We start from the raw sequence: 19,689 nt of genomic DNA, 5'->3' as shown, positions 1-19,689 counted from the left end.
AGGCCATTTCTCATGTGCAGAATCTCTGAGGCTGGAGGCTAGGCCTGCCCATGGCCCTCTGTGGGAGAACCAGATTATCCCACTATCACCCTCTCTCCAGTCTTCAGTTTCTGCTGATATGTCCCCTACAAAGGATCCCAAGTCTCCCCATCTTTTAAAAAATCACTGACTGGATCAGGCTACCCCGTAAGGCTATCTCTGGAGTCAAAGGTTCTGGATTCAAATTTTTCCTCTGGTGCGTATTGCCTGTGTGGCCTTGGGCAAGTCACTTAACCTCCATAGGCCTCAGTTACTCCATCTGCATAATGAGGGGGCCGGGCTAGATGGCTTCTGAGGTGCTTTTGGCTCCAGAGTCGGGACCCTATGAACCCTATGCTAGGCAGAATGCCTGGCACTTAGTAAGCACTTAATAAATGCATGCTGATTGACTGCTGAATTGCTCTCCCTTTCCTCATCCAAATTCCCAGGAAACAAAATCTGTCCAGGCTGCTTATCTCCATTTCCTCACACCTCACTTACTCTGCAGCCTTCTGCAATCTGTTTTCTGAGCCCATAACTCAATTGAATTAGCTCTCTCTACAGCTACCAACAATCTTTAGTTGCCAAATATAATCACCTTTTCCAGTTCTCAAGGGGAAAAAAAAAATCCAGGCTTATCAATAGCCATATGGAAAAAAAAAATCACTAATAGGGACATACAAATTGAAGTAATCCTGAGCTTCTACCTCAAAGCAGTCAGGTTAGCAAAGCTGTCAAAGATGGGGAATGTTGAAGGGGCTGTGGGAAAAATGGGCTTACTGATACACTGTTGATGGAACTCTGAACTGGTCCAGCCATTCCAGAACTATGGCCAAGTTACTCCTAAACTGAGTACATCTCCTAACCCAGAGAGATACCACTCCCAAAGAAATAAAAAGAAAAGGAAGAGAATCTTTATGTATGAAAATATTTATAGTAGTGCTTTTTTGTGGTGGCAAAGAATTGGAAATGGAGGGGATGCCCATCAACTGGAGGATGACTGAACAAATTATGGTATCTGAATGTGACGGAATTTTTTGTTGTTGAGTTGTTTTCATCGTGTCTGACTCTGTGACCCCGTTTTGGGGTTTTCTCGGCAAAGACACAGGAGTGGTTTGCTATCTCCTTCTCCAGCTCATTTTACAGATGAGGAAACTGAGGCAAACAGGGTGAAGTAATTTGCCCAGGGTCGCACAGCTAGTAAGTATCTGAGGCTGGATTTGAACTTATTAAAAATCTGACTCCAAGCCCAGTGTTCTATCTAGTGTGCCACCTTAGTTGCCCCATGTGAGGGGATATTATTGTGCTATAAGAAATGATGACAGGTATAGTTTCAGAGAAACCTGGGAAGACTCAAATAAATGGATGCAGAGTCAATCAGAATCAGGAGAACAATTTATAGAATACATTGTAAAAATGAAAAAAATGTTGAAAGACTTAGGCACTTTGATCAATGCAGCAACCATCTATAATGTCATGGGACTGATGAGGAAGCGTAATGAAGCTACCTGCCTTCTGACTGAGGGGTGACGGGCTAATAAAACAAAGGTTCATCAAATGAAAAAAACAAAAACAAACAAAACATTGAACTTAACAGCCTTGTCTCAGTCCTCATCTTTCTCGAGCTCTTGGTGATATTTTCCACTGTTGACCCCCTCTCCTCTTAGATACTCTTACCTATTTTATGACCCTACCCTCTCTTACTTCTCCTCCTTTCTATCTGACTGGTCCTCATGCTCCCTGGTATCATCATCGCCTACTATTTGAACTCGATTCTGAGGACCCTGGGACCACTTCTCTCTCCTACACTTTCTCACTTGGTGATCTTATCAGTTAGTCATCAAGCATATATTATGCACCTGTTTTGTGCCTGGCACCGTGCTCAGCCCTGGGGATACAAAGAAAGAGAAAAGACAGTCCCTTTCCTTAAGGAGTTCACAATCTAATTCGAGAGACAACTTGCAAATAATTATGTACAAACAGGATAGATACAGGGTAAACTGGAGATACCGTTGTTTGTCCTTCATTCTCAAAGAGGACCATGATATCAGGAAGGTGATGCCATGACTTGCAAGTGAATTGGATTCAAGTGAGGGAGGGCTGTTCAAAGTCATCAGCCTCACTCTCTCCTCCCGAGCCATGTGGGTCCAGTGGCCAGATACAGACCAGAATGACTGGAGATGGCCCCCAAATTGGAGATAACTAACACAAGGAAGGTGCTAAGATGAAAGGGCTGAGAAGGGCTTCCTGTAGAAGGTACAATTTTAGCTGAGTCTCTAAGGAAGCCTGGGAAGCCAGGAGGCAGAGATGAGGGAGAAGAGACTACCAGGTATGAGGGACAGGCAGGGAAAATGCCTGGAGTTGGGAGATGGAAGGTCTTGTCTGAGGAACAGCCGGGACACCAATGTCAACTGGACACAAAGTGATGGGTGGGAGAGAATAAGGTATAAGAAGATTAGAAAGGTAGGAAGAGGCCAAACTGATTTTAAATTTGATCTTGGAGGAAAGGGACAATCCCTGGAGTTGACTGAACAGGGAGGTGATATGGTCAAGCTCGTGCTTTAGGAAAATCAATCTGACCGTTGCATAGAAGATGGACTTGAATAGGGAAAGACTCGAGGCAGGGGGACCCACCAGCAGGCTATTGCAATAGTCTAGGCATGAGTTTGCCATCTGAGCCAGGCTGGTAGCAGTGTCAGAGGAGAAAAGGGGATTACATGAGAGAAGTTCCAGAAGTAAAATCAATAGGCCACTGCAACAGATGGGGGAGGTGAGAGAGAATGAGGACCTGAGGGTGACACCTGGGTTGTGAACCTTGGTGACTAGGAGGACGGTGGCGCCTCAATAGGAATATGGCAGTTTGGAAGAGGGAAGGGGTTGGGGGAGAGATGATGACTTTGGTTTTGGACATGTTGAATTTAAGATGACTATTGGACATCCAGCTGGAGATGTCTACTAGGCATTTGGAGATGTGAGACTGCAGGTTGGCAGAGTTTAGGGCTGGATAAACAGGTCTGAGGATCATCTGTGGAGTTGAATTCATGGGAGTTGATGAGGTCACTAAGTGAAATACGATAGAAGGAGAAGAGAAAAGAGCTCGGGACAGAACCTGGGAGGATACTTGTGGTTTGTGGGAGTGGCTTGGATGAAGCAGATTGTCTGACTACAAGGAGCGATCAGCTGAGTAGGAGGAGAACTAGGAAAGAGCAGCGTCACCAAAACCTAGAGAGAAGAAGAGAGTGATCAATAACGTCAAAGGCTTTGGAGAACTCAAGAAGGGGGAAGAATGAGAAGAAGCCATTAGATCCAGCGATTAAGAGAGTATTAGAAACTTTGGTGGCACAGTGGGTACAGCATGGGGCCTGGAGTCAGGAAGACCTGAGTTCAAATCTGGCCTCAGACACTTTCTAGCTGTGTGACCCTGGGCAAGTCACTTAACCCTGTTTGCCTCAGTTTCCTCATCTGTAAAAGGAGTTGGGGAAGGAAATGGCAAACCACTCCAGTATCTCTGCCAAGAAAACCCCAAATGGGGCTACAAAGAGTCAGACATGACTAAAAAACAACTGAACAACATCAGAAACTTTGGAGAGAGCAGTTTTAATTGAATGAGGCTGAGAACCAGACAGTAGAGTCAAGACGAGATTGAGAGGAAAGGAAGTGGAGATGCATATTGTAGGAAAAGTACTTTCTCTTCACGGGGGTTAGAACTGGAGGAGGAAATAGTGGGGGAAGCCATCTGAGTGCTAAGAGAAGAGAAGGGGGTCTTGGCTAATGGCTCCAGTTTTTCAATGAAATATGAAACAAGATTTTCACTGAAAGAGTGGGGACAGGGGAAGCCAGGAGAGTTTTGAGGGGTACCCCCCCACCCTTGTGTGGACCCTCATCGCCTGAACTCTGGCAATAACCTGCTGGTCAGTCTCCCTGCCTCAAGACTCTTCTTCCTGCTCCAATCAGCTGCTAAAGTGATTTTCCCAAGGTGCAAGTCTTCATATTTCACTTTCCCCCTCAGTAAACTCCAATGGTTGCGTATTACCTTTGAGATAAAATACTAACTTTCAAGCTCCGCATTTAACTCCATCTGGCCCCAAGCTACCTTCTAGCCTTTTTACACGTGACCACTCTGTTCCCTCTATGCAGACTGGCCTCCTTATAGTTCTTCCTGCCTTGTCACATCTCCCAGCTCTGTACTTTTTCTCCAGCTGGTCCCCGGGTCTAGGACACTCTCCCCCTGCACCTTACAATCCCTAATTTCCTCCAAGACTCAGCTCAGGCACCACCTTCTGCTTGAAGCCTTTCTTGAGCTCCTCTCCTACCTCTCCCCACCCCAAACTATCTTGTATCTATTTTCGAACAGAAGTCGCCTGAGGGCAGGGGCTGCCAGTTGATCGATTCCTTTCTGCTCCCCTATGCTGAGAGGAGCTACAAGGTGCCTCCCTCCTCCTCTTTGCAGCCAGGAAGAATGGAAGGGCTCCTTAGCTCCAGGGTCCTACTACAAGGCTGGCCAGGAGAGAGGGCAGTGAAGGGGGGGTGGGGTGGCACTGGACCAGGGGTCGTGTGCCAGCAGTGGGTAATCACATCAGAGCTGCCTGGCTGAGCACCGATGAGCCCGCTGTTCAGTTTAACAAGAAGCACACACACCAACGAGCCGTGTGCTAACCTGCCCAGTCATGCGGGTGAGGCCACGAGGAGGGTCCTGGAAATGGGCATTTGGGGGTGCACAGATCTGGCAGGAGATGACTGAGGAACGTCTAATATGAGAGGATCCTGGAATCCAAGAGAGGGGAGGGAGAAATGGAGCTGAGCAATGGGGTCACCCCTCCCCATTGAGTTCTTTCCATCTCTGACAGCCCTGACAAGCGGCCAGCCAGAATCTGCTCAAACACTTCAACCTGTGGGCAACTCATGACCCCCCCACCCCCACCCCAAGGCGGCTCGTTTGGACTGCTCTCATTGCATTCATAGGAAGTTTTGGGTCCTGGAAAAACTTCCAGCCTCTACAGAACTAGCAATCTGCCAACCTTCAAGTGCTATCAAACCGTGGGTCACCGTTACAGTTCCCATGCCCATCTCACTGTGGTGTCCTGGCCAGAGTACTGGGTTACTCCACAGTGATCGAGATGCCAAACAAGGGAATGCTTAGTGAGGTTCCACCTGCAGCAGGCTGCCTCAGCTTCCCGACCAGCAGATCAGGGGAGAACGCTCATCCCCAAAGTTCTCCTTTGGCCAGCGGCTTTCTGGATATTTATCCTCCTTCTCTCTCACTAGTGAAGCCCCTGCACAAGCTCCCCTGCGGCCCCCAGAGGAGTCTCTAACACTTTTCCCCAGACCACACACATTTCTTCCTGAGCCTTTCCTTGCTGCCTCAGTTTGTCCCCTGCCATATGGTAGGGGCAAACACTGGAGGGGCCTCTGTGAGGGTGGGATTCGAGGCTGAAGCCATTGAGGTTTGAACCCAGGTGTGGTCAGGGAGAGCCCCTGCTTGGCAGGAGGCATGCTGCCCCAAACGATGAAGACTGACCGCCACTCACTGTCTTGTCAGCCACCCTTCCCCCTTGGCGTACTCCTCTTCCCTGCCTGGCCTCCTCAAGTTTATTTCTTCTGATGATTCAAAGGTTTTCACATTCCCCTCTCTTCTTTTCTCCCCAGGACATCCCCTTCATTTTAACAGCTGCCTCTCTGTGGGCTATTTATTGCCTGTCTCTGGAAGTTCTTTGGTTCAGCCCCCTCTCCCCAGGCTTCTCAAACTCACAGTTAGAAAAATGGGGCGGCCCCTTTATTCACCAATATTTCCTGCACCTCCACATAACCAACCCAACCCTACCAAGGAGAGTGTTATGATTCTAGAGACAAAGGGAGCCTCTGCCTCCTGGTGCCAGGACATTTAATCAATCAATCAGTCAGCCTTAGCCCTGTGCTGGGCCCTAGAGATACTAAGAAAAAGTCCTGCCCTATAGGAGTTTCCAGCTGCCCAAGGCTGCCATTGGGTTCCTACTTGCGACAGAAGGCATAACTGTGTTTCACCTGAACCCTTCAGTGGGCAAGAGAATTTTGATCTTCCCTTCCTGCAAACAATCCTCCGCCCTGGAGAGGACTATTAAGGCTGGTGAGCCTCTGCATCATCAGTCCAAGAGTCCAAGCCTCCTCTGGCTTGAGATAGGAGGTGGAGGAAGCAGAGTGTAGAATGAGGAGACAGAGTCAGTTTTATGAACACAGACAGGTTCACTGGCTATCCTGGCACAGCCACCCTAGGGCTTTCCTTGCGCTCAGAGATAATAAAGATAATAATAACTAGCATTTTATGTAGAGCTTTAAGGTTTGCAAAATCCTCTACATATGTTAATCTCATCTAATCCTCACAATAAGAAGGGAGGTAGATGCTATTACTACTTCCATTTTACAGATCAGGAAACTGAGGCAGACAGGAGTTCCATGACTTGCCTGAGGTCATATAGCCAGTAAGCGTCAGAGGCAAAATTCGAATTCAGGTCTATCCTGACAAGTGCAGGGCTCTTTTCCACTGTGCCACTTACCTGAGACCACACCTGCCCCCTCCTCCTTCCCCTGCACCCTCTAGGGAGGCTAGGCCTGACGCCATGGCCCAACCACTGGGATTCAGAACAGCACCAAGCATGGAGTAGGTAGGGTCCTCCAAATTACAGAGGGGGAAACTGAGGCCAAGAGTATTTCCTAGTCCTCTTCATTCACTGCTCTTGCTGAGCTTTTCCCTGGGAATGAGGTAGCCCAATTTCCCCCGGGGCAGAATCACCAAAATGGCTTCATAAGAATTTGCAAAGTCTGTTCTCCTCAACTCTCAAAGCAAAAGGTTAAAACATTCCACTGTATTATTGTTGGTCCCATTTGGGGGGGGGGGGGGGGGGGGAGCATGCGGAAGCATAAACTCCTCAAGGGCAGAAACTGTCTTGTTTATTTTTTGTCATTGTATCCCTAGCACCTAACAGTGCTTTTCGTGCACACAGTAGGTACTTTAAAAGTCTTTGAAATTAATTGCATTTTCCCCAAATCATGATGCTGCTATTGATACCTTCTACAAATGGTCCTTACCAATCAGCTCCCAGAGCCCATCTGAGCTGGCTCCTGAACACTCCAAGACAGGGGAATTTGGTGGCCAGGGCGGGGGCGGTGGTGGGGGGGGAATGTCCAATAGTTCTGAGATTCTGATTCTGCCCCCTTTGGGGTTTTTCTGAGCCCAGAATCTGTTTTCTGTTACTTTACCAGGTTTCTGGCCTGGGGTGGGGTTTCTCTGTCATCACAGGAAAGCCCTTGTCCAACTGTGGGAGACCTAGTGGGGTGAGTCCTGGGTGGGGAGTCCTGGCTCCAGGGGGACTAGCTGTCCTCAGTTTCCTCATCTAGGAAGGGAAGCTGACTTGTCTGCTCTGTTTCAGGGCTGCTAAGAGGCAGGCACTGGGCAAATTGTCAGACCCCATCAATCTGTGCCCTTTGGCCTGGAGGGTGGTTCCCTCCTCCCTCTCTCGAATGGAAAGGAAGGGTTCCTGGAGCTCCCCTGCCTGGGCCGGATGTGCTCTTGTTGATAGCTCTCCAGCCCCGTTTAGCTCATGAGATGGAGTTACATCCAAGACAAACTTTACAAAAGTGAGAGGGCAGGACCCCACATCGCATCCTTCCCTGGAGTTCCATCCAGGCTGCTGGTGATTTTCTCGGGTGCTGCAGGAAGGATCTGAGACAAAGGCTCTTATAGCCAGATCTATCTGGCTTCTCTTCTCCACCAGCCATTTCTAGGGACCCTGCCTCTTACCATTTGTTTTTCGGATGTGATTCTTGCCTCCACAGAGAGACATATGTCATCTGTCACCTGCCATGTTCCCCCATCCACAAACTGGGCCATCATGGTAGGGGGAGGGGAAGAGCAGACCCTCTTCACTCAAGTCCTAGATGAGACCACTATGAAGACTAGTGGGAGCCCAGTCCAGCTGCCTGCCCAGCTTAAGGAGCTGGAATGGGATTGGTGGGGCTGTGGCGAGCACCGGGCCCATAGCAGGTCTAAATGCTTGTCCCTCTAGCCCATAGATACTCGGCGCAGCATCCTGGACCCTGTGGCAGTGCCGGCTCATGGACGACATAGGTCCCTGAGATGGCTCCTTTTCCATTTCTTCTCAGAGCTCTGTTGACAGGGACAGAAGCACCAAAGCCCCAACAGAGCAAACAAAAGGCTGCCCTCCCTTCCCCCTCCAGGAGTGCCAGCCAGTGCCATGACAGGCCAGGCCCCGGACACTGTGGGAACCCAGCCGGAGCAGCCTGAGAAGGTACCATCATGCCGTCCCTAATGCCGCTCTTGCTAAGGAAGGCGCCAGGATGGTGACCGATAGATGCTTTGGCTAACCCTCTAGGCATCTGAGACGTGCAGACACCTTTTTCTTCAGGGAGGCCCAGCGTTACTACCTCAGGGAGACCTGGGAGCAGTTCCTATGGCTTGGAGGTATTTGTTCCAGCAAGGTCAGTAACGGAGCCCCTCAGGGACTGTCGGAAGACAGGGGCTGCTGCATCCTTTTCTAAAGACCCAACCCAAATCTCCTGGATCCACTACTCTTTACCATTTCCTAAGAGTGAACCAGCCTCCCCTATTCCTGGCCCCTGCCTCACACACACAGAGGAGAGGGAACAATTCATGGAATACCCTCACTCCCACTAGCCACATCATGCTTGGCACCATGGCCCCTGCCTAGACACCAGAAAGAAGCACCGGAGGACTTTTCCTAGAGCATTTCCCAGCTAGAGGGATTACATTAATAGGAGGTCATCTCCTATCTCCCCAAATCTCACTCTGAGACTCCTGCCACCCATCCCCCCCCATCGCCACTGAATTTGTGGGCACCACATTGGTGCCCTCGCCCCCCTCCCCACAGGAGTAACTGCCGTGGCCCAGACAATGAGGCTGTATTGATTAGTCCAATTCCTGGGCACCTCCGGCCCGTCTCCCCGGGAGCCAGGACAATGCCCCTTTGATACACAGAGCAGATTCTCAGCAGGTCCCTGGGCAGGGGGAGCCCTCACAGCGCCCCCCTCTCCTCCCCTATTCACCCCCCCACACACATACACTCACACACACACCAACTACCTCTTCCCTCACTCTTTGCCGAGTTGCGACTTTCTGGGTCAGTTCTGTCGGCGGCAGCTCTCCCTGTGCCTGCCCCCTCCCAAGAGACAGCTCATTCAGCCCGTCACCCTCTTAGCCCCTGCCCCAAACCCACAGGATGCCCAGGCCAGCTGGGACCAGGAAGGGGGATGTTGGCTGACCTGTTCTGGGGAGAAGGGAGCCCCCTGACCACCACGGGCCTCCGCCATCCTGGGACGAGCAGTGGGGAGCTCGGGCGGCTCAGTCCGAGACTCATTCACACCTCTGCCAGCTCAGCCCTCCCGCCTCCCTGGTACTCCCTCTGCCGTGCTTGGCCAACGTCAGAATTACTTTCACCTCATCTCCTCCCGAGCTCTGCCTTCTCCAGCACCCCCCCCAACCCTCCCCCCTCCAGTCCCCATGCAGCCCGGACGATTCAGAGCAGCCTCTGATGTACTTCCCTTGTTTCCCAGCAAGTTCTTGGAACAAAAAACACACACATACTCACACCCGCAGAGGCTCTGCCATCCTCCCAAGACCCCAGCCCAACAGGGAGCAGCAAGCTCTGGGAATGAATGGGGCCAGAGAGGCCCCTCCAGTCCTGCAGGAGGGACCCAAAATGTGGCCAGAAGGATGGGCCACAGCCTCTACGGATAAGGGGCTGGTGCCAACACACCATCGCCATTGCCACCATCCCACCCAGGGTCCTAGATTGAGGGCTGAGAGGGCCCTTGAAGGCCATCTAATACAATCTCCTATTTTACAGACACGGAAACTGAGTCTCCAAGACCTACAGTAGCCTCAAGGCCCAAAGCCGCAGTCTACACAGCTAGGAAGGGGTAGAGCCAAGAGCCAAGGGGGCTGGCTCTCCTGATGCCAAGTCCTGTATTCTTTCCACTCTGTTTCCCTGTTCTCAGAGAGGACTCAGAATGCCATCATCAACCTATGGAAACTGATAGAAATCCTCACACCCTGCCCAGTGGTGAGACACAGCTACTTTTCAATTCTGGACAGAAACAAGATTAGCCAGAAACAAAAATTCTAGCTCCCCTCTGGTCCCGAGGAATCACCTAGGTGCTTGCCAGCTCCCAGGCACAGGCATAGGTCTGGGACAACAAAGATTGGCATACATTATCAATCAGGGTAGGAGGGAAGAAACCTGTCCTTCCAAGGTCCATAAAATCTTTCCCTCAAAAAAAAAAAAAAAGGAGACGGGCTCCCAAAGTCTTAAGGATGTGACACCAAGTCCAGGAGCACTTCCCCTGCTCGCAGGTGCCTCCCCTGAGGCCAGAGGGCCCAGGCACTGATGTGGGGCCAGGATGGGGAGGGGGAGAGTGCTCATTGACTCCCCAGCCCATTCCTGGGTCAGACTTGTTCCTGCTTCCGGCCCCTGGCGTGGTTACTGACTTCAGGAAGGGCCAGTCACCCACGGTCCAGGGTAGGCACTGGGCTCTGGCTGCCCTGGCCTGGGCGAGGTGCCCAGAACACACAGCCCTAGTCCAGGGACAGGAGGAGGCAGCAGCCCAGCTGGGCACTGGCCTTAATGAGGCCTCATTAGTGGGATCCAGCTGCTTCCAGGCCCACTTTCTTAAGCACTCTCCCCAGTTCCCTTCCTGTGCCATGCAGACCACTCTGACCCCTGGCCCTACCCTATCAGAGCTGCTACAGTGCCAGAAGGGTATGAAGCCCAGAGGCCCTAGAGGGTCAGGCCTGACCCAATGCAGGAGGTATCCAATGAACTGAACTGAGGTGCAAAAGCCAATGGGCATCATAGGGCTGGCCTGGGGTGACATGTGCTCATAGAAAATCCAGGCTGCCAAAGAGGCACAGGGAGGACCTGGCAGACAGACGGGAGATGACCAGAAAGAATGGAAAAGGTCCGGGCCTGGGTCTCAGGGGCCAGAAGGCCCATGGGATGGACGTTTCCCCTCTGAGCCTGCTTCCTCAGGGACACTGGGCTTCTTCATATCTGCAGTTCATTCACTGAGGCACTAGCCCCACCTCTCACTCAGGCTCACCGCCTGCTGGGCTGGGGTCCAGCTGGAACGGCCTGTGGCCACATTTCTGGGGCTATTTAAGTCCCTCGGCTTGGCCCACCTGCCCCTCCCCATGGGCCCTGGGCTCTGTCACACTTCCCTGGGTCCCTGGAGAGGGCGGCCAGAGTCAGTGGGTCGCCAGGGCTCTAGAGTGGAGGGAGAAGAGCAGCAAACAGGTATCTGGGACCAGGGAGGAGGCCTGGCTGTCTGGGCTATGGTCCTTCTGGGCCCAGGCTGAGCTGCATCCAGGTGCCCTAAGCTGAAGCAGAGCTGCTATGAAACCCCCTCACTGGCCTACCCCCAGAGGAAGGAAAGGGCATCCTCCTGGAGAAGGAAGGCCCCTGCTCAGCCCCCACCCCTCTAGTCCCCTGGTTTGGGTGGGATAGGTGGGTTTGGGGGTAGCCAGGAGTGGGCTTGAGAGGGGTGTTGGGCCAGGGGAGGGAGACGCTTTGCAGTCCAGAACACCAGGTTGGAAGCAGCCTGTTCCCTCCTCTGCCATGAGCCCCTAACTCCCAGAAGCCACTGCGGAGGGATTATCAACAGCTCATAGCACCTGGCTTGTCCCCTCAGAGCACACCTCACCTTTCCCGATTATGGACTGGACCCGGGGGGAGGGGCAGCCTTTTCTGTCTGGACAGTCCAGTTAATCCTTCAAGCTTCTTTCTGCCCCTGGAGACCTCCCTCCAGCTTCCAATGCCACAGACCCCCACCCAAGGGCTCCCTGGGAAAGGGCTTCACTGTGTTCTCAGTAGGCTCTCTTCCATTCTGATTCACTCTCACCCTCCGCATCTGCCCCCAAGTTGTCCAGCTGCTCCCCTTGCCTAGAGGCTCCATGGCCAGCTGGCCTCTCGGGAGCCCAAGTCCTGGAGCCACTGAGGCGTGAGTGAGGCATCCGAGCCAGCCTGGCAGAGCCCATCTGGGCTGGGAGGGATGGGGAGGGGGGCACGTGGGATTCAGGCACAGACACATGCTTGAGAGCTGCCCCCTCTCACCATCCCCCTGCCTCCACGGGAGAGGCCCAAAGATATGTAGCCCCTACTGGGAACTCGCTGGACCTATGGTGACCCTAAAGGCATCCAAGCCTGGGCAGCTGGGGGCCACCTAATGTTCTATCCCTCCTTGTGGCTGTTAGCATGTCTGTGCCCATCACGACAGAAGAATGACTTCTCTGTACATAAGCAGGGAAACCAAGGCTCAGAATGCTGGGTGCCAGATCAGAGTCAGAAGCACAATTAGCATCCATGGTCCTCCTTCCAGAGAATATATTGGAAAGAGCAGAGCAGATCTGGCTGCTCCTGGCCATGGCTAAGGGACCTACTATTGCTCCCCTCTTCCCACACCAAGAGGAGATTCAGCTGTTGGCCAGGCAGCCTGCATGGGAGCTCCCTCTCCCCCAGTCATCTGGCTTGGCTCCAGCTGCTGAGTGGAGACTAAAGCCTCACTTGGGGATTGGCTGGGAGATATCTCCAGTCCCGGATCCTGATTCTGAGGGGGCCCCAGAACCACTAGATGAATGCGGCGATGTGTAGCAGGGGAAAACTGGGAGACCATGTGGGGTGAGCTTTCATTGCCAGAGAAGGACAGGGCACAGCAAGCCAGAGACCTGGGGCAGAAGGGGCCTGCTGGCCTGGGCTCGGAGGCTGGCTGCCAAGTTCTGCACTGAGACTGCACAAACCCAAGAGGAAGGATAGCTCCACAGGTCCAAAACGGGAAGCCTGAGAACAGAGGTTTGCCCAGGATCCTCAGAGGGACGGAGGCCAAGACAGGATTAGAATTTCAGAGGCACCCAGCGGGACCTCCCATCCCTGGGATACAGGCTGGAAGCAGGGAGCCCAGCTGTGGGGAGGGCAGAGGGCAGAAGCCAGGCCCCATACTACTAACTTGGGCAGAGAGGGGAGCTCTGGGAATGGCACTGCGAGCAGGCGCAGACCAGCAAGGCTGTCCTGGCAGGAGCCAGTAGAGATCCCAATGACTGGGCCTGCTCCAGGGGTCCCTGGCTCAGGGCCATTCACATCAGGTTCATGTTCTTCCTACACAGGTGCCCAAAGTCACTCTTTCCCACACCTAACCGCTGGAGCCTCTTCCCACCGGGGTTCCCCAGTCTAAGCAGAGGCCCCTGGCTTGCTTCCCACGAGCCTCACTGTGTCTCCCTCTCCTCCACAGATTCAGATCAACTCCCAGACCATAGAGATTTTACGAACCATCACCATCAGGCAGCCCTGAGCCTCCCGGTACCCCAAGATCTCAGACTCACTCTGGAGCAGCCCTCATAAACTAAGGGCAGGAAGGGCCTGCCTATCACCAAGTAGCCACTCTTGCTTTTTGGGACAGCCTCAGGTCTGATCTTAATTAAGCCATATCCCCTCACCTTTAATTGGATGGGGAAAAAAAAAAAACCAGAAGAAACAAATACTAGAGGCGAAGGGGAGGGACAGTTTGCAGAGACCTCCATACCCTACCTGGGTTTGAAGCCCAGAACGGTCCAGAGAAAAACAGCGCCAGAGTCCATGGGATGGGGGTCTAGGCAGGGGTGGCTACAAGACTGGTCTCATCTGCCTGCTTCTGCTACACCCCTCAGTGGGTGCTGTCCCTTCACACCTGCTCCTCCTGTAACCCGCTTTCTTCTTGTCCCAAATCCACTCCCAGGTGCACACCAGGGCTCAGGGCAGTGAGAGATTAGGCAACTTGCCCTATGACAGACCCAAAGGAGGGGGACAAAATGACTTGTCCTACCACCCTATGCTCATTTTCTGACAGAGGAGACTGGAAGATGGAGAAAAGAGATAAAACTAAGAGCCAGGCACCAAAGATGCCTGGATCCTCAGAGGGGGGCCCCTCCCTGCCTAGGCCTTGAACAGCCCACTTTCAGACCTGCTCAGTAAGGGCTTGACTTCTCTGCTAGGCTTTGCTGCTGGCCGTGCAATCCCAGATCAAACAGCCCAAGAATTGGGGAGAAGACCCAGGAGCGGGCACGGCTGCCATCCTGCTCCTTGACCTGGATCCAATGGTACTCACCTGTAACCCTTTGACATTCTTGACTGCCATGGTGACCCCAGGGAATCAGGCTGCCGTGGGTGTGGGGCTCTGAAGTCCCGGGCAGCACTCACGGTCTTGGGTTCCAGCTCCGTTCAGGCCCCTGGCATCAAGAGCTGAAGGCAAAGCACAAGAGGGTAGAGGGCAGTGAGTGCATGGACTGCATCAAAGAAGGGAGCAGGACAGGCTTGGGGCGTGGGAGTTGGAAAGATGTTCTTCAGTCGGGCTGATCTCTAACCCAGGCTTTGGGGTGGAACAGAGGGATTGGACAATCCTGGAAGCCTGACATTATACATACTCAGGCCAGCAGTTTTCATCTTCCCCAGCCTGGAAGCACACCTTGCCCTTCATGCCCCCCATCACAGGGTATCTCTTTTCTGTTTCTCCTCTCTTCTTGCCTCTCCTGATCACAGAAACAAGGACATAAAGAGGTAGAAGGGACCTCAGACGCCATCTATCAGACCCATGGGCCCTTTCCTCTCAATAGATAAAGGTATATTTTTGACTCTCCAGATGCCCAATTCTATGAAAGATTTTTTAAGCACTCGGCACACACACACACACACATACACACACACACCAACAACCCACAAAAACCAGACCTGGGCTTATGGCCAAATCCTTTATTAGCGGCCTGGATCACAGTTAATTCTTCCCCTTGGGGGGATGCAGCTCAGAGCAGCAGCCCCTCCCCACTCTCCACTCTCACTCTGGCCCGGGGTTGCCTTTTCTGTGGGCTCTTGCCCGATCTGGGCCCTGCTCTGCCTGGCACTTCCAGGGCCTTCCATGTCACACCTGCCAAAGGGGATGAGAACTGTGGCTGAGGGGTGATTCCAGCACTGATCTTCCCCTTCAGTGTCCCAGACCCTCAGAAAGGAGAGGTGAGACTGAAGAGTGATGGAGCCCAAGGAAGGCTAGGGACATTAGAGAGGGAGGGCTTAGAGGTCAGAGGCTCATAGATTTAGAGTTGGATGAGACCTTAAGAGGGTACTGAATCCACGCTCCTCATTTTTTTTTCCAACAAAAAACAGGCCTAGAGAGGTTAATGAACTTGTCTGGAATTACACAGCTGGTGGTGACTTAGTGTCTGCTCAGGCTTTCCTGACTCCCAGTCTAGAGCCCTACCTACTTTGTCACCCTGGTGTGGTCACCCTGAACTAAGTTGCTGGATTAGGGCTATAAGGAACTAGCTGCAGGCAAATGGCTGTGTAGGTTGGGCCTGTCCTAGATTCAAGAGGCCCTGCTCCAGTTTCCTAGAGCTAGGTGGGCTTGGACCTTTGACCATTGGGAGGTCCTTCCTGGATCCCCAGGAGGCTTGCCCCAGGGCCCCTAACGACTCCATGCCACCCTGCCCTGGGCCATGGGAAGCTTTCTCTCTCACCCTCTAGGATGCATGGGAAGGGGGAGAAGCTGATTTTCCTAGGCAAATCCACGTTGTCCTCCTTCCTTTGGCGGTTGATCTGGTCCTGCCAGATCCTGCACCTCAACCCCAGGCACTTGGCATGGGAAGGATGGAGAAGGGGCCCTTGACCAGGTGTTCCTCCTGCCTCTGGTCCTCTAAGGCTAAGCCTCATTGACCTTCTACCTCTTTTGTGCCAGGCTCCTGACTGCTCAGGGCTTGCCTTTCCCAAGCTGGCATAGGAGGCCAGGGTCTTCCCTAGCCCGACCCCCAAACACACCCTGCTTCCTCAAGGTCTCCTGGTTGCTGCAGGCTCAGCGACCCAGGCCTCCCTCAGTTTCCCTACCTGGAGGTCTGCTGGGTGACTGCTCTCTAGGGGGGAAGACAGCCAGAGTGGGCGTGCCGGCGCCCCCCTGGACAGCTCACCGTCGCCGCCCCAGCCTGGCCGCCTCCGCTGTCGCTGCCGCAGCCGTGCAGACCCCGCAGGCCCCCTTTGTCTGTCCTCCCTGGTCCCGCGCCTTCGCTCCCCACCCCCCCCCGCCCCCCTCTCATCCCCCAGCTTCTCATCGGCTTTAGGCCTTCTCCTGGGGGCCAGCCTGGGCTGGGCTTTGGGAGCAGGGTGGGGTGGGGAGTGGGGGTGGAGACGAGCAAGCTCCCCGGCCCAGGAGGTCAAGGAAGGGGGATGCGGCCCCTTTAAGGGTTGTCAAGCAGAGGGGCGCGGCCTCCTCGGGCAGTTTGGTCTGGCCCGGGGGAAAGAGGGGGGGCAAGGACGTCGGGATTGGGGGCCTCAGGGAGCCCCTGGAGAAGGCTTCCTGCACCTCCGTTCTTGGGGGGGGCGGGGCTCTGCCCCTTTAAATGCGGCGCGAGGGAGCCAGGGTTACATCAGCCGCCACGTGTGGGCCTCCTCAGCTGGAGTGGGAGCGGCGGCCGGCCCCACCTCCGGCACATGCCGTGGAAAAGTACCGGGTCGCTTCTGCTCCGCCCCCCTCAATCCGCTCCTCCCCGCCCCAGCCGGAGAGGGGGAGACAGGAGGGAGGGAGGGGCGGGGAGATAGGAGGGAGGGGCGGGGCTCGGGAGGCTCCCCGCCCTCACCTGTGGCTGCTCCGGGAGGCGCCGGCTCTGACCCTGGCTCTGACCCCGGCCCTGACCCCGGCCCTGACCCTACACCCGGCCGTAGCCCTGGCCCTGGCCCTGACTCTGACTCTGATTCGGCCCTCCAAATGTCTCTCCCTAGTCTCTTGGAGGGCATCGAGCTAGTGACTGCGGCTAGGGCCGAGGAGGGCCCACAGCCCCCCAGGGAAGGGAGAGGTTGATGGAGAGATCCAGGCTGCTAGGACCCGGGAGAGGGAAAGCTGGCTGGGCTGGGCTGGGCTGGGCGAGGGCGATGCAGGGCGCCCGACCAGTGGCTAGGCGAAAGAACCCCGACAGAAACTCGCGCACGCACGCACGCACGCACACACACCGCAGACATACACACACACACACATTCTCGGAGGGGGTGAGAGTCCCCCCCCCCCCTTTGCCAGCTGCCTGCCTGCCCCTTCAGACTCCAGAGATGCCTGAGAGTAAGCCGTAGCCGGCGCTGGCGCGGAAAACTGCAACAGCGGGCTGCTTCCTCCCCTGGCTACCTTGGTGACGGGCACTGCGTGGGGCCACACACACACACACACACACACACACACACACACTCACGCACATTCACGCACGCGCGCACACACTCGCGTACATTCGCATACACTCGCACACAGAGCTACGACGGGCTCTGAGGCGCACAGGTACCCACGGAGACCCACATCCTGGGCATCCAACATCATCCACAGACACGTTGGTTGCAGGCGGGTACGCACACACCCGCACACACGCAGCCGGGGTGGGAGGGCGGCGTTGGCAGGGAGCACTGATGCCCTTACTCACACGACACGTAGAGAACCCGGCACACACAGGGAACCACAGACACTCAGGATACCGAGGCAGGAGCAGCGCATACACACACACACACACACACACACACACACACACACACACACACACACACTCCAGTTTCCCTCGATCCCTTCATTTCCCTTTACCATGGTCCTTGGTCCTTGTCCTTCCTTGCTCGAGCCCCTAGACCCGCGGGCCGCGGACTGTCCAGGTGGATTTCTTAAAGGGAGAGTTGCATCAGCCTGGCCCAGGCGGAGGCTGCTGTGGTGTCCGTCTCCCCGACTGCTGTGCTCCGAGGCTTCTCCCGAGCTTGTTGTGTTTTGTGTGTTGGGTGGGGGGAGCAGGGAGGCGGGGGCCCGGAGTTTGGTGCAAGTTTGGAGAACCAAGACGGCTTCGGGGCCCCAGCCAAGCCCCTCCCCCTCGCAGCTCCCCGGCCCGCCCCCCTAACCCGTCCCCTTTCTCCCCTTCTCCCGCCCTCGACGCTGGTCCGTCTGTCTCCCCCAGGCTCCTCCTCCCGAGGAATAAGGTTACCAGCCTCCACTGCCGCCCTCCGGGGCTTGAGCGTCCAGAAGATTGATCCTTCCCCAAATAACTCAGGGAGTTGGTCCTGGAGGCCGGGGCTTACCACCTCCGACCCAGCAGTCAGAGCTGGGGCGCTGCCTGTCCGCCACCCCCAGAGCGTGGAGAAACCAGCAGCTGGCTCCCTTGGGGCCTTGCAGGTGGGGAGGGGGGCAGCCCTGCTGAGCCCCTCTGTTTTCTCCTTCCCCTCCGACGAAAAGCAACTGGCACTCGTGGGGGCCTCTTTGGTCAACCTAAGGGGCAAGGTAGCCCACTGTTCTCGCACTGGCCTGGGCTGTAGTCTGCCTGGGAGCTGAAGGGAAGGGAGCTATCGTGTGTGAGGAAGGGACCTGCGTTTGAGTTGGGGAGGTCAGACATGACTTTTCTCTGAAGACCAACTGCATTTCTTCTCCCCCAAGGTGCTCCGTGGCAGCTTCAGCTGGCTTGACCAGGAGTGAAGGATGTGTGGTGTTAAGTCCTCCACCCTTCAGAGCTCCTTCATCCTGTCTCAGGACCCCACTGAGTCCAGCATCCTGGCCTTTGTGTCAGACTGATTCAAATCCTCCTTCAGACCCTCCTAGGTGTATGACCCTGGGCCAGCTATTACTCTTCTCTGAGTCTCCTAATTTGAGAACTCAGGCCTTTAGACCTGGACCTGTCTCCTCCCCCAGGGTAGACAGGAAGGTGCTTCCAAACCTTTAAGTTACAGAAATACCAGTTATGTAGTGTTTGCTGAATTTACTCAAGGCTGTGTGGGGAAATGGAGAGACTGAACAGAGAGCCCAGAGCCCTACCTTTTCATCCCAACTTGACCACTCATTTGCTGATTGACTTAGGAAAAGTCCCTCCCCCATTCTGGGTCTGAGTTTACTCATCTTGTAATTGGAAAGTGAAAGGTCTTGGAGTATAGAGGCAGAGACCGGGAAATAAGTTGAGGGGTGTGTATGTGTGTGTGTATGTTGGTGTATCTAGGTAAATTAGGGCTTGGCTTTTGAAAGCATGCAGGGGTGTGTGCCAAGGCAGAGCTCTGGGGCTTGAGCCATGCTCCTCCTCTCTTTCCCTCTTGCTCAGACACAGCTCCTTCTCTTTTTTTCCCCACAAGCGGGCTGGGCAGATCCTCCCTTCCTTTAGCTCCCCCTGGGCATGTGGGGAAGCAGAAGCCACACCTTCCTGGAAGGGCCCATGGGCCACTGCCTTCCACCAGGGGTTGGCCATGGCCCTAGATGGGGTGGTGACCCTATAGTTATTTTCCTTTCTCTCCCCCCAAGTTGCCCACAGGAAACCAAGAGTGGAGAGAGCACCCCCTCCTTTTCCCCAAGGTGTCAGCTTAGGGTGAAGTAGAATTTCACCTCTTCTCACACTTTTAAGAGAGGAAACTGAGGCACAGGACAGGGAAGAGATGTATCCATGCTTCTTGTCCAGCAATAGTAGAGTCTAGCTCAGGGATGGGGAACCTGCAGCCTTGAGGCCACGTGTGGCCCTCTAGGTCCTCAAGTGCAGCCCCTTGACAGAATCCAAACTTCACAAAAACAAATCCTTTTATTAAGGAGATAAGCTAGACTTTAGCCTCTTCCCCAGGGAAACACCACAAGGAAACAGCCTTTATAAGACTCAAAGAAATCTGCCATCAG

The 19,689-nt window shown here is 54.3% G+C and overlaps 1 protein-coding gene across 6 annotated transcripts in view; it reads right to left on the bottom strand.

Moving 5' to 3' along the window:
- SLC6A9 (solute carrier family 6 member 9) overlaps positions 1-17,912 on the bottom strand; it is a 52,959-nt gene extending 35,047 nt beyond the window's left edge. For 5 of the 6 annotated variants that reach the window (XM_027838124.1, XM_027838126.1, XM_027838127.1 and 2 more), the window contains exons 1-2: positions 17,647-17,912; positions 14,161-14,294 (exon numbers count right to left, since the gene is read on the bottom strand). In XM_027838124.1, coding sequence (XP_027693925.1) covers positions 14,161-14,190 — 30 coding nt within the window. In that variant the 5' untranslated portion in view covers positions 14,191-14,294; positions 17,647-17,912. Of the gene's footprint in view, positions 1-14,160; positions 14,295-15,923; positions 15,957-17,646 lie in introns of those variants that run through there. The other variant, XM_027838125.1, reaches the window with a different exon arrangement.
- Between the last annotated feature and the right edge of the window lie 1,777 nt (positions 17,913-19,689).

This window comes from Vombatus ursinus, unplaced genomic scaffold, assembly GCF_900497805.2.
Source record: "Vombatus ursinus unplaced genomic scaffold, bare-nosed wombat genome assembly UNPS02014825.1, whole genome shotgun sequence".
In the NCBI taxonomy this organism is placed as follows: domain Eukaryota; kingdom Metazoa; phylum Chordata; class Mammalia; order Diprotodontia; family Vombatidae; genus Vombatus; species Vombatus ursinus.
This window is presented reverse-complemented; position numbering and strand designations above follow the sequence as displayed.